Source organism: Cinclus cinclus, chromosome 8 (genome assembly GCF_963662255.1).
Source record: "Cinclus cinclus chromosome 8, bCinCin1.1, whole genome shotgun sequence".
Classification (NCBI taxonomy): Eukaryota; Metazoa; Chordata; class Aves; order Passeriformes; family Cinclidae; genus Cinclus; species Cinclus cinclus.
Genome location: NC_085053.1, coordinates 4,413,367 through 4,426,286, shown reverse-complemented (window position 1 = coordinate 4,426,286; position 12,920 = coordinate 4,413,367). Strand labels below are relative to the sequence as shown.

General features: G+C 39.6%; 1 protein-coding gene across 9 annotated transcripts in view; it reads left to right on the top strand.

Moving 5' to 3' along the window:
• The window catches only part of RABGAP1L (RAB GTPase activating protein 1 like), a 212,692-nt gene extending 201,617 nt beyond the window's left edge, over positions 1-11,075 (top strand). For 5 of the 9 annotated variants that reach the window (XM_062497171.1, XM_062497173.1, XM_062497172.1 and 2 more), the window contains 6 exons: positions 3,819-3,929; positions 5,431-5,535; positions 6,703-6,786; positions 7,280-7,351; positions 8,461-8,658; positions 8,987-11,075. In XM_062497171.1, the coding sequence (XP_062353155.1) occupies positions 3,819-3,929; positions 5,431-5,535; positions 6,703-6,786; positions 7,280-7,351; positions 8,461-8,658; positions 8,987-9,133 (717 nt within the window). In that variant the 3' untranslated portion in view covers positions 9,134-11,075. Of the gene's footprint in view, positions 1-555; positions 913-3,818; positions 3,930-5,430; positions 5,536-6,702; positions 6,787-7,279; positions 7,352-8,460; positions 8,659-8,986 lie in introns of those variants that run through there. The other 4 variants (XM_062497174.1, XM_062497178.1, XM_062497180.1 and 1 more) reach the window with 2 other exon arrangements.
• The last annotated feature ends 1,845 nt before the right edge of the window (positions 11,076-12,920 follow it).

The following is a 12,920-nucleotide window of genomic DNA, read 5'->3' as shown; positions in this document are numbered from 1 at the left end:
CCAGCAACTCTGGCAGTCGCTTGCTCACTCCAACACAAGCAGGATGGGGGAGAGAATCTCCAGAGTAATAGTGACAAAACTTGTGGGTTGAGATGAAGACAGTTCGGCAGGTAAAGCGAAAGCTGTGTGCTCAGCAAAGCAAAACAAGGAACTCAGCCACCGCTTCCCACAGGCAGGTAGTTGTTATCTCCAGGAGAGCAGGCCTCCATCACACATAACAGTGACTTGAGAAGACAAATGCAATCATTCCAAAGGTCCCCCCTTCTTTCTTCTTCTCCCTGCTTTACATACTCAGCATGGTGCCATATGGTCTGGACTGTCCCTTGGGGTCAGTTGGGATCAGCTGTGTCTCCTCCCAGCTCGTTGTGCACCCCCAGTCCCCTCACTGGTGAGGAGGTATGAGAAGCAGAAAATGCTTTGGCTCTGTGCAAGCCCTGCTCAGCAATAACCAAACCATCTCTATCCTATCAACACCTTTTCCAGCACAAACCCAAAACCTACTAACCACCATGAAGAAAACTACCAAATGCAGGGTGTTGCTGAATAGAAAGAGAATTGCTTAACAAAGCTGGTGACTCATTACACCTCACTTGAATACAGCTCAGAGAGGATGCATCATGGCCACTACCCTCAGGAATTGCTCCTTGGTGCAGCCTGGAAGGGAGCAGAGGGTGGAGTTCAGCCTTTCAGTCATCCTGAACTGAGGCTTGCCTACTACTTTCAAGTTTGCTGTCTTCTTTCCACCCAGAGTGTGATGGAAGTGGGAGTATATCTCTCTAAAACTCATAACGAAAAACATCATGAAGAATAAGGAACTTTTTTTTTTTTTAATTAGAAATTTCTTTATATCCTGTTTTCACTGTCTTTACACCAATGGTTGAAAGCAGTATTTGGTCTGTGACTGTACAGGAGGTAAGTTGATTTGTGTTTGTGTGTATCAGCATTGTTTGTCTTCTTTGGAAATGCAGTATCCTCCTTTTAAAAACTAACCTGAGTTCACCAGCCACCTTTTGTAACCAGGAGGAGGAATTTGGGAAAGATGGATCTGTTATTTTACTGCCTGTAGAAACTGAGCAATACTGAGGAGAAGGAAATGGTTGTCATAGTAAATTTAGTGTTGTGGAGAGGAGGCAGGAAGCTGTCTGCTTATACCAGGGACAACTAGCAGGTCTGACTAGTTGGCTGATGCCAGTTACAAAATGCTGCCTCTGATGTGAGTCCTGCTGTAACAGACCAACTCCGTCTGTAGGACCTCGTCATTGCAAGTGTATTTCATAAAGTTCTAAATATTTCACAGCCTATGGAAATAGTTCACTACACATTTCTGTCTTTATTGTGTCCTGTTAGTTTTTATTTAGACTTAGGTAGAGTTAAGAGTTTCTTCCTGAGAAGGGAGGCAGTTTTACACTGCTAGACCTGGGGGGAGGAGCTGAAAAAGACAAACCAGCTAATCGGGCATAGTGCCCTGGGTGGAGGAAGAGTAAAGCTGGCCCTGTGAGAACCTCTCAGCTAGACATTCAGAGTTTGGTGCATGAGCTAAAAACATATTTTAGCTATTGACTGGATGCCCAAGGTAAGAGATCTTTAATTCACTACCAACATGCCATGCAAATTCTGGTTTGAGAGGAGGATAGTGCATTTCCAAGCACAGAGCTTGCTTACCCACTTGTCTGCGAATGCAAAGCAGGAACTCTCAACCTCACACTGCGTGCCTTGCTTTGCAGACACTGAAGCTTTTAGCAAACACGTAGCAAAAAATGGTAAAGCCAACTCGGTTATTTTGTGAAAGTCATAAGAATTTGCTGCTTTCTTTCTCTTAAGCAACATCCCTGTGAAAAGGTATTGGTGCTGCAGAACCTGGTCCGACTCAGGTCTCAAGTTTTAAGTGAACTCGGGTCACTTTCTGACAACCGGCAGAGCTGTGTCTATAAAAATCAGCATTTCTAAGATGGTCTGAATGAAATACAGGAATAAAAATGTGTTAGATTGTTGTTATTATTATTGACTGCAATTTGGTTTTGCACTTTTCTGTAAATATAATATAAGCTTTAAAATTTTACTATAATTTCTAAAATTGCTTGTCCCAAACAGACTACAGTGCATTTAAAATAAGAAAGATCCCCAAAATCGTGTGTCTTTCAGTAGTGATTATTTTAACTGTGTTAAGACAAAAGCATTTTATTTAGATTCTCTACAAAACAAGTTACTCAAAGTACAGTCTTTTGGAAGGGAAACAAACTCACTTCCCTGTACAGGGCAGTGCCTATTCTAGTTACACAATAGGGTCACATTAAGGAGAGAAAATTTGTAGAGGTTCCACTTCCTGCCACAGAGGAAGTTCCCACACAGAAGAGACCTTTTTTTGCATTCTCTTAGAGCTCCTGCTCTTGTTTAAGACCAACATGCAAAAGCTGCTTGCAACAGAAATGAAAATTCAAATTTCATAGTTGAGAGTTTGGAAGGAAAAAAAATATCTGAGCATAGCTGGTGAGTAGGAAGAAGTAAAAACAGGTGAATTAACATACTTATGCAAGAAATTGCATTTTGTAGGAATGCATTCACTGAACAACTCTTGAAAAACGTGTTAAGTGTTTATATATTACTATATATCATTGACTTTTACTGATATTTTTGGACTTTGATTGTTTTCTTTTGGAGAACATATGTTACCTTTCAGGTGAGAATAAGTCCCTTTTGAAGATCTCAGTATACAGGTTATTGTTTTTCCACCTAGGAGTTTCCATATTAAAGTGGTGCTTTTCCTTGAATTTCCATAGTGCAGAGATTCCCTCTGAAGCTTGTTTTGGTATGGAAGATACATAGTGACAGAAAGCCAGCAGAGTTTTTTTTTTCTCTTAAAATCCATTTGGAGTAAGGCACCTCTGTCTGCCCCACCTGGCTGTGTTCTTCTGAAAATCAGAACTTGTATTTGATGTTGAACCCCTGGAAGTCCACTGACCCACAGGATCTTCTGAATATGGTTCTGTTTCTCAACTCTAAAACAACAGTCACAGATTTCTAAAAGACATGAATTATTGCTGTTCATTCTCCTGTTCACTCACCTTCTGTGGTTAATGCTCCAGTCAGTAATTTCTGCCTGTGTGGAGTGGGTAGGGAGGGCAGTGAAGCAAGAACCTGCAGCCTCTGTGTTGTTCATTTTGTGTTCCAGTCACTGCCCCCAGCAGGTCCTGGGCCTGTGCTCAGGGATGAGCTCCCCTCCCCACCTGGCACTGGAAAGCACACATTGGTGTCAGTGGCATGAGTTACAGAGAAGTGCACAAATGGTGATACAGGATGTATGAGCTGCAGGGAGTTCCCTGCTAAGTGCTGTTCTTTGCTGGTTCCACAGGAGATGAGAACTTGGCACTGCATCACCTACAAAGTGGACTATTTTTATGGATGCCTGCAGACAGAATTTTGTAAAGTGGAGCAGGACAGTTCTCTACTTTGATTGGAAGCATTATTATGAGGAACTCTTTAATTGGTCCCTGTTCACTGCTGCTGGGTAGGATTTTATCTGCCTGATTTCTTTAGATGATGAGCAAGCAAACCCAAGTGCTTTTGTGGAGAGGTCAGTGCTTACTTCTGACAGGGAAAAACACTACAACCAGTGTGTCCCTTACACATCACAAATCAGTGGGATGTAAGTAGAATAGCTGCATTTGCACTGCTGGCTTAATTCACTGTTGTTTCCCAGAGCAGCGGTCCTGTCTTAATGTGCACTCTTGCCTTTTCAGTGTTTTACACACACCATGCACTTGCTCATTGCTCATTAGAAGGATTAACTTCCTTTCCTGGTTCTTCCTTTCTTTCCACAGAGGGAAAACCGCAGGCTCCAAGAAGCAAGCATGAGGCTGGAGCAGGAGAATGATGACCTTGCCCATGAGCTTGTAACAAGCAAAATTGCCTTACGGAATGATCTGGACCAGGTAATGGTAGCAGAGTTGAGTCCCAGCTCAGGCTTGGCAACAGCAGTAAAAGTGTAATTAATGTTTGCCTTTATTTTCCTGACAACCTCACACTCAGCTGGAATTCCACGTGCCACTGTAGACATTCAGTGGGGTCTGACCAAGACTGATTGCATCTTCTCTGTTGGGGATTGTTTAGGAAATGTAGGCCATAACCTTTAGGCAGATAGCAAAGAACAAACATTTCCTTGAAAAAAGTATCACATAGTTCTTGGGAGACTGGTTTCAAGGAAAGCTGCATTGCAAAATGTCTGTGTGGATCCCTTTCAAAGCACTTTTAGTATAGCCAACAAAATTCAGAGATAATGAAGTGCCATTGCAGCAAAAATTCAGAGGGCTCCTGGGTGTTCACTGATAACTGCTTGCATTCCCTGTGGTACGTGGCAAGCAGCAGCGTTCACAGCCCTTTGCCTCAGAGACAGTGATTTTCAGAGGACCACACATCCAGCCCTCTCTTTCTGCACTGCAGGTGCTTGGAGAAACTGGAATGAGCACAAGAAAGGAGGAAAGATTTGTAGTTCCTTCAAAGCGTATCTTAAACTGGTCTTTCATCAAAATTATCCTTGCAATCCCCAGGTCCTTTTGTTCTAAGATGTTAAACTCATCAGTTTTCCATTCTTGTCCTGTTTGTTTTCCCTTCATCCACAGAGCCTTATACACACTAAGCAATGAGGAAATCCTTAATCTATCTCTTCAGTCATGGAGATGGTGGAGCTGGTTCTGCTGCCCACAAACACCACTCATCATTAATATCATCATTAATCATTATTACCATGGCAGAAAGATAAGCTGATACCACCACAATGGTAGAAAATCAAACTTCAACTCAGAGACAAGTTCTCTGTGGTTACTTGTTTCCAATGCTCTTTTCCCTCCTGTAATTTCAGCAAAGTCAGTGTTTAATTGACCACAACCATTTCCTGTCCTGGACCTCATTAATGAACAGGAAAGGTGGTGAGATGCTATATGTGTTTCCCAGCTGGGGAGGCCTACAGAATATATCCAAACATTGAGAAATACATTTCTCTCCTGATGGATCGATGAGAACAGTGCTTACAAAAACAAAGTATTCCCAATATGTGTCATCCCCCAAGCTTGGTCCATGTTTTCCCTGCTCTTCCCTGCAGATTAAAAAATGAGATGAGTTATTTGAAGTTACACAGGAGGTAAATCATACTGCCCTCACTTAGAATAATATTGCTTCCAACAAAAATATTCTATACATCACTGTTTGTGCTAGGACAGGTAAACAATTGGCCAAAGGGTCCTTTTGCACAGTTGTTGAAACACAGTGAAATAATTTAGTAAAGGGCTAACTGCAAAGAGAATTCCATATCAAAAAGTTACATGAGCCATTAGAGGGCAGGAAAAGGCAATGCTGAAGCCTGAACCTGGGGTATTTCTGAGCTGTATATCCCAATGTGTTTGTACTGGCACAGATAACAAATGTCTCTGATTCTAGGCTGAAGACAAAGCAGATGTTTTGAACAAGGAACTTCTCCTGACCAAACAGAAGCTAGTGGAAACTGAGGAAGAGAAAAGAAAGCAGGAAGAGGAAACTGCTCAGGTAAGGCATTCTCCAGCTTTTCCCAGTTAGTTATTAAATGCAAGGAAAGTGATACGCAGAAAAGTGTGGATGTGTTGCAATTATGAAAAAGATTTTGTCCTCAAAATGCAGTTTCAATTAAAATTGTACAGTGCCAGTGTAATTTTTTTTTTCATGTACGGTTTTCAGTGTTTTTCTTCACTTAAGCTCTGAATGTTTAGTTTTTCATAGCTTATCCTCTTCCAAGTTTTGTAACAATTGTTGTCACTGGTGGTGAGCAGTCTCAGCTGAGGAGATGTGATCAGACCTCTTAAATATCCGAATGAAGGAACCAGAGGAGTTGTTGCTTTGTAAGAGCCCATTCTGGATTCAGCTGCTTGATTTCTTAAATAGTGTTCCTCCCTGAAGCTACACCCACGAGCAGAAGAACAGGAGTGGGGGTTGGGAGAATTTTGCTGACTAGACCTGGCTTCATACTTAGCTGCAAAATACTTAGTCTTCATTCTGTAATCCTATATATCTAACGTGTATGTTTCAAAATTGATACCCTGATTTTTATTTTTGCTATTTGGCAACAGCGACTGCAACAATTAACATTAATTTATTGTGTCTCTCTAAAATGGAGCTCTCTGCTGTAAATAAGGCAGTGAGGCTTTTTTCTTCCTATTGAAAGGGCTCTTCAAGTGGAGTGGTTGTGAAGGAGAGATGAGTTAGCTGTGTTTTCACTCAGTGTCATAGATCCAAACAGATTTTTTTTTCCTGTTCTGGAGATGACAGTGATAGTGTTGAGAGATTCTTCTTCTTGTGCCATCTCCAAACAATCTAGCCAAGCCTGCTGTGACAATGTACAGAAAAACAAAAACTAAATCAGTAAACCCCACTTCTTAGTAATGTTTTTTTTTTGTGGACCATGATGTACCACCATTTAACACAGAGAATGGGAATTAAGTTACAGGAGAATTCTCTAACCAGGGATAAAGGGTCACAGCATAGACTTTTTTGGTTATCACTGATAACAGTCAGTATTTGTAAACTGAGTAAATCAGACACTTGTCTGAGAACTGGAATTTTATAAGAAGCAGCTATAGAGCTGTTGTAAAGACAGCAAGACACAAAGAAAACAATCTGATTACACATTTTGAGAAGCTCTATCAGTATACTGTGTAACTTCTCTTCTTCAATTCCTAGCTGAAGGAAGTCTTCAGGAAGCAGCTAGAGAAGGCAGAATCTGAGATCAAGAAAACCACAGCCATCATTGCAGAGTATAAACAGGTACCATTCCAGAGACCCTCTCTCATTTTTCTTCTTTCAGCCTGTTACGAGAACTGAATTTTCAGCATTGCAGATCTCATCCTTCATGTAAGATCCACCTTTCAGGCTTTTGGAGAGTCATGTTGTAATTTGTCATAAATCTTCTTGTGGCTTTCCTAATAGTCTCCTAATTAGGCAGTCAGGAATAACCTGTCTTTCAGCTAATTTTAGTACTGTAGGGTGAATGCCTCTGTACTTTGTGACATAATGCAGTATAAACATCATTAAGCAAATCATCCATACAATGTCCCTGTCTCAGTGTTCTGGTTCTGTATTGAATACTGCTGGGTTTTTATCATTAGCAGCAGCAGTGGAGTTGTTAAGGGGGAATCCATATACCTGAGTGAGGCAGAATTTAAGAAATGTTGGTTCTAGCAAAAACCATTGTTAAAAAAGTACAGATTCTACTTTAGCATAGTAAACTTGAGCTAAGAGACTGCTTTCTCTGCTCCAGATTTGTTCCCAGCTGAGTACCAGGCTGGAAAAACAACAAGCGGCCAGTAAAGATGAACTGGAAGTTGTGAAGGTGAGAATAATGTCTCTGCACAGGGGATATTTCTAACACAAGTGTTGCTGAATGCCAGGGATACAGAACGAAATGTGAACTGAAGCTTAAAGTACATCAATAGCCACACATGCATTTTCAGCAGATGTAAACAAGGAAAGGGTTTATTTCCTTTCATGGTTCTTTATCTTGCATCAGACAGTGTGGAATTCTCAAACTGAAGTGCATTTAGTACTTGGCTTTTCCTTTTGCTGTTAAAGTATATACTTCTGGTAAAAAATGTAGAGAAAATAGTATTTACATGGATGTTTTGATTAACTGGGGAAAAAAAAAAAAGACTCTAGAAGACAAAACATGTTGTTTCTCAAGTGTACACAGGGGAGGGATTGGAATTGGCCAGATTGGACAAGGTTTATATTTGGATTTCTGTAATTTAAGTAGAAGGGTTTATGTCATTAAACTAAATGGCACAGCTAGGACCATCCCCAGAATATCCACAGGGGTTCCTCTCCCTTCTCTAAACCCCTTTACCACGAACACCTACGTAGGAGGTAAACATTTCCTGATAGATACTACTACTACTACTACTACTACTACTACTACTACTACTAATTCTGAGTAGGCAGAGTTGTTTACCCTCTGATGTAGCTTCTGCATATTTCTTCAGCACTCAAGCTGAACTGGATTTGTTGCTTTTTAGTGACCTTTTAATGTTACTGATAATAACATAAAATAATTCTAGGATTGATGTTCCTATATTCTGCTGAAATAGCTCAACATCCTGTTACAGTCTGTGCAGGCCAGGCCAGCTGTTTCATCTACTCAGATTTAATTTACTCTTCTGAGTTGTACTGACATAAATATTACAAAGCTTTGGGTAGCAAGAAGATTCTAGTATAGGAGCAAAGTCTCCATGCTTAGAGCATGCCAAGTAGATTTTAGGAATTTTTATACTGGCTAACATACCCTGGAAATTGTTCATGAACTACTCAAATTCTTTTCATGCCAATTATAAAAACTGCAGTACTACATGGTTTGAGATTGACGCAGTCTGACAAATAAAAAGGCTCTTCCAGGAAGTACAGCAACTCCTGTAACATGGATTAAGAATGAGCTTTCTGGTATTTCAGGGTAAAGTGATGGCCTGCAAACACTGCAGTGAGATTTTCAGCAAGGAGGGGGCACTGAAGGTGCCTGCTGTAAGCATGGACAACAAAGGCATTGAAAGAGATGATGAGAAGGATGCACTGAAGAAGCAGCTGAGAGAGATGGAGCTGGAGCTTGCACAGACTAAACTGCAGCTCGTGGAAGCCAAGTGCAAAATTCAGGTATGTGGAATTCAAGTACAACAGGGTGATCACCATAACCTCATGCTTAGTCCAAAGTTATTCTGAATCATGGAAAAAATTGTTCCAAAAAGGAGCATGTACCTGCATGCCTGTATATCTGAACTTTCAGAAAAAAAATCTGTCTTAAAAAGAAAAAGGTGATTTTATTTGTACGTCTAAATGTCTTGTGATGTTTCAGCAGTTTGAATGTCTTCTCTCCCCAGTGCCTGGGAGATTGCAAGGGAAGTGCTGGCCTGCAGGGACTGAGTAAGAAGATGTTTCTTTGTTAATTAGGTTTTGATCAATTCTGACTATTCTGCTTTCTTAGGAGCTGGAGCACCAGAGAGGAGCCCTTATGAATGAAATCCAAGCTGCCAAAAACTCTTGGTTTAGCAAAACCCTGAACTCTATCAAAACAGCCACAGGCACACAGGCACCCCAGCCACCCCTGCCTCCCAGAGAGGGCAGCACATAGTTCCAGCTGCAGCCAGCACAAGAGCACAAAGGACAACACAGCTGAAACCTTGGAGGATTGTTCCTGTGGTCTCTCCTCCTGGGAAAAGGACAGTGAGGCAGGAGTGCAGGCTTGAAGTGAAATTCTTCAGTGTTTTTCATTCATTTTCTGATGTGACCCTTTTCAAAGGGGAAAAAAAAGTCCTGGTTTATGTTGAATTCCTACTTCCCATACTGCCTTGCTGAAAGCCACGTTCTGATACCTTCGTACTTTTACACTTTATTTTATATGACTAGATGTTAAATAAATATTTCAAAACTAGGTCTTTAATACACATCTAATTTGAAATTATTTTTGTCTTGCATAGAATTTTTTTCTTCTGGAGGAAGGGAGAGAATGGAAAATGTACAATACTGCAGCATAATCTAGGTGTATAAAAAATACACCTAGAAAGCACATTGAGGATAACTTAGGCCCTGGGACCATCTCAGAAGTTTATCACAGCAACTGTGTCCTGCAGAGAAGCACCTTTTGTAAAGCTTAGACCATAGCAAAGATAGGCTTGTGCTCTCCTGGCACAATTGCTATGGGCTTCCCTCACAGCTACTTAGTTTGGATTGGTTTTTCTTCAGAAATGCAGGTAGTGCAGGTTTTGTAATACTATTGTTTAAAAGCTATTTACAACTCAACTGGAATTTAACACAAAGTCCCCTGGTTCCCTTTTTTAAAATTCATGTTTATATTAAGAATTCCAAGGAATAATTCCTTCCACTGGGATAAAGGGAGAACCATTTTGACGTGTACTTGATGTTTTTGCTGAGAAGCAGAGTGGAGACCTTGCATGGTTCTGACCTTTTGTAAATCCTGTGCAATAAAGGGTGGGTTTTATGTATAAAGGTAATGAAAACCTTGCCCTGGGTCTATAGTCAGATTCCAAATTTGACACAGAAATGAGGTATCAGTTAAATAAAACACTCAAAGAGGCTTGTGCTGCACTGATGAATAAAATACCACAGAAACAAGATCAGTTTGCTGGAAGTGTTTGGTTAGGAAACACTTTGTTGATATTACTTATTTTTATAAAAACAAGCATTTTCAAGTGGAATACAAGCCCTAGACATTCCTGTGGGGGTAGACTTCTCTGGTGATTCCCAAAGCAGTCTGGTTGTTTTTTATCTCTCAAGGTAAGAAACTTCAAAAACATTTGTTTTGACTAAACATGAAGTGTCCATAGAAATACTTATTTCATGGAAAATTAAACTGTTGCTTGAACTGATGGAATATTTTTTTAATTATATGTGTCATGTCAGAAGATGGTCTTGCAGGTTAATGTCATTGCTGGACTAAATGTGTATTAATTGTTTCATTTACAAGATTTTTGCAGGGACTCTAGTTCTGTTTTGATTTTTTTTTTTAATTCTAAGGAATGCCATATATTGTCGGTTTTGTACAATAAAATTTAATAGTACCCATCTTGTGCTTTGTTGTCAAGCATAATTGTGAATTATTTTCAACAGGGTAGTACAAATTTAATGTTATCAGTGCCAAAGGAAAGAGTCTAAAAGGCAGTCAGCTTGATAGAAGTTGGGATCAAAATATAATCACCATCCTGACACAGCTCTGTCTTCTAAGAATAAGGGGTTACAAAGCATTAATATTTTACAATGTACCTTTAAGAACAGTGATTATCTGGAATTACTAATACAGTGAGGAACCAAAGGGGGGGAAACAGAAGGTATTTCTTTTGCAAATGTTATCAAAGGTCTTTTTCCCTTGTCACTTTCTTGCTTACAATATTTGCATAAATGTTTCCATTCTCTTGACTCACTAAACCCAGTGTTAGTCATTCACTTACCAGTTCCACTTCACATTCAGAATGTGAATCTGAATTAATGATAAATCTGAAGTGACATTTAATGATACCTGGTGAACATCTGATTGTTGCATTTGAGAGTACAGTTCCCATGAGGAGAAACTGGTTATTTGACATGTATCTTAATTTCTCATTACATTTATCTTGCATCATACTTACAAGTGGATTTAAAACCATGACTGGAAAAATTCAGTGAGAATGATTAAAGAAATGTGTTGGGCTGTGATTCCCTGAGCAGATGAGTTAAGAGCTCACTCTTCCAACTCCCCATTGTACAGTCCTGTCCCTTGTCCTTATTGTAGTATGTACTTTTAAAAAATGTAGTATGTAGTATGTAATTAAAAACAACAACAAAAAAAGATGTGGGTGGATTTATTCCACTACAGTTCATCTTTTGTCAAGTGAATGAGTTAAATCACCTCAAAGGGTCCAATGAGTGCAAGCAGATCATGGGAGTGGGACTTTCCAAGTTGTCAAAAAGGAACTGGTAAATAAGGTCACCACATTTCACAGAATGAGCTTTGACACAACATTAATTTTCTCAGTGTAGCTGCTTTCTGACTTTGGAATTTGAGTTTCAGGAACAAAACCACATTTGCTACCTGCTAGCTGAGGTGATTTTAAACCTTTGTAAGGATGGAAGCTGGCTTACCTCACCCAAAGGAAGTTTCAGAGAGCAATGATCCTAAAGGCAGTAAATAATTTCCACCTTCCAACTGTAGATCCAAGGCAGCATTTGTAGCAGTGGCATTTGGAAGAGTAATATTTAGCTGGAAAGTCCATCTTCTCAGCATTACTGAAAGAGTAAGAAAATAGCTTTATGGCATTATCTTGATGAATACTCAGAATGAAGGAAAAGATCAGGACTCCATGGTTAACCCAGGCAAGCTAAAATTCTTTCTGCTGACCATAGATGCTATTGTGAAATTTAGTTTCCTGCTAGAAAAGAAACCTCTGTGTGACAGAACTACCTACACACATATCATTGGTGATTTGTCAGGGATAGCTGGCTTATTGTTCAGCTTTTCAGCAGGAAACATCATCAAAGTATCACTGAGACTGTTGTTTCCACATGGCACTGGAACAGCTAACATAGCTCCTAAGTCTGGAGTGATTATTTTTTCCCTGAGTCTGTAGTAAGCTATGAGTTCACATTAAACTTTAATTATTTTTTTTTAATTTTATATATGTGGAACTAAAACCTGTTTTTAAATTTTATTAAGAATGCACCATTCTGAAATAAAGTCTTTACTTTGATTAGGAACAAACCTCCAAAGAATGTTTTTACTACAACTTCTGTCTTGTTGGACTATAATCTGTTCCTGAGATGCCCAATATGGGGGGCAAAAAAAAAATAAAAGTCCTTATTCTCACTTTAAAAAGTTGCTTTTCCTTTAACTGTAACACTTTACAGGCTAAATGAAGCAAGGCTGATTTAGTTACATGGTACATTTGTGAACTAGTCTTGTATTATCTTTGTGAACCAAACTTAATATCCCAAAGTAATAGGACTTTTCCCACTTAGTTAACATTTCTAAATGTACCTGGAGAGGCATAAAAAGAAAAAAGACTGAAAACACAATGGGTGGAGAAGCCAAGAAACTGCAAAATCCCTGAGGTGCATCTGCATTAGGGTTTGGCAGACAGAACCAGTCTCAGGAAGAATAGTCAGCCATGTAATCAGTACTGCCAGTAGACAAACCCACCCTTGTCTCCTGTTCATTAATGATGATTTGATTTTACAGCCAAGTTACATTGCTAGAACTAAGTTAAAGTGCTTACACGGGTAAGCAGTACTTTTTTTCTTTGTTGGACATTTTAAATGACTTCTCTTAGTTGGCCCTTGAAATTCCTTTTAAGACGAATTATCATCTCTGCCACTGTGTTAAGAACAACTTGAATTAAAACCAGCCATTTACAAGGGGAGATGGAGAT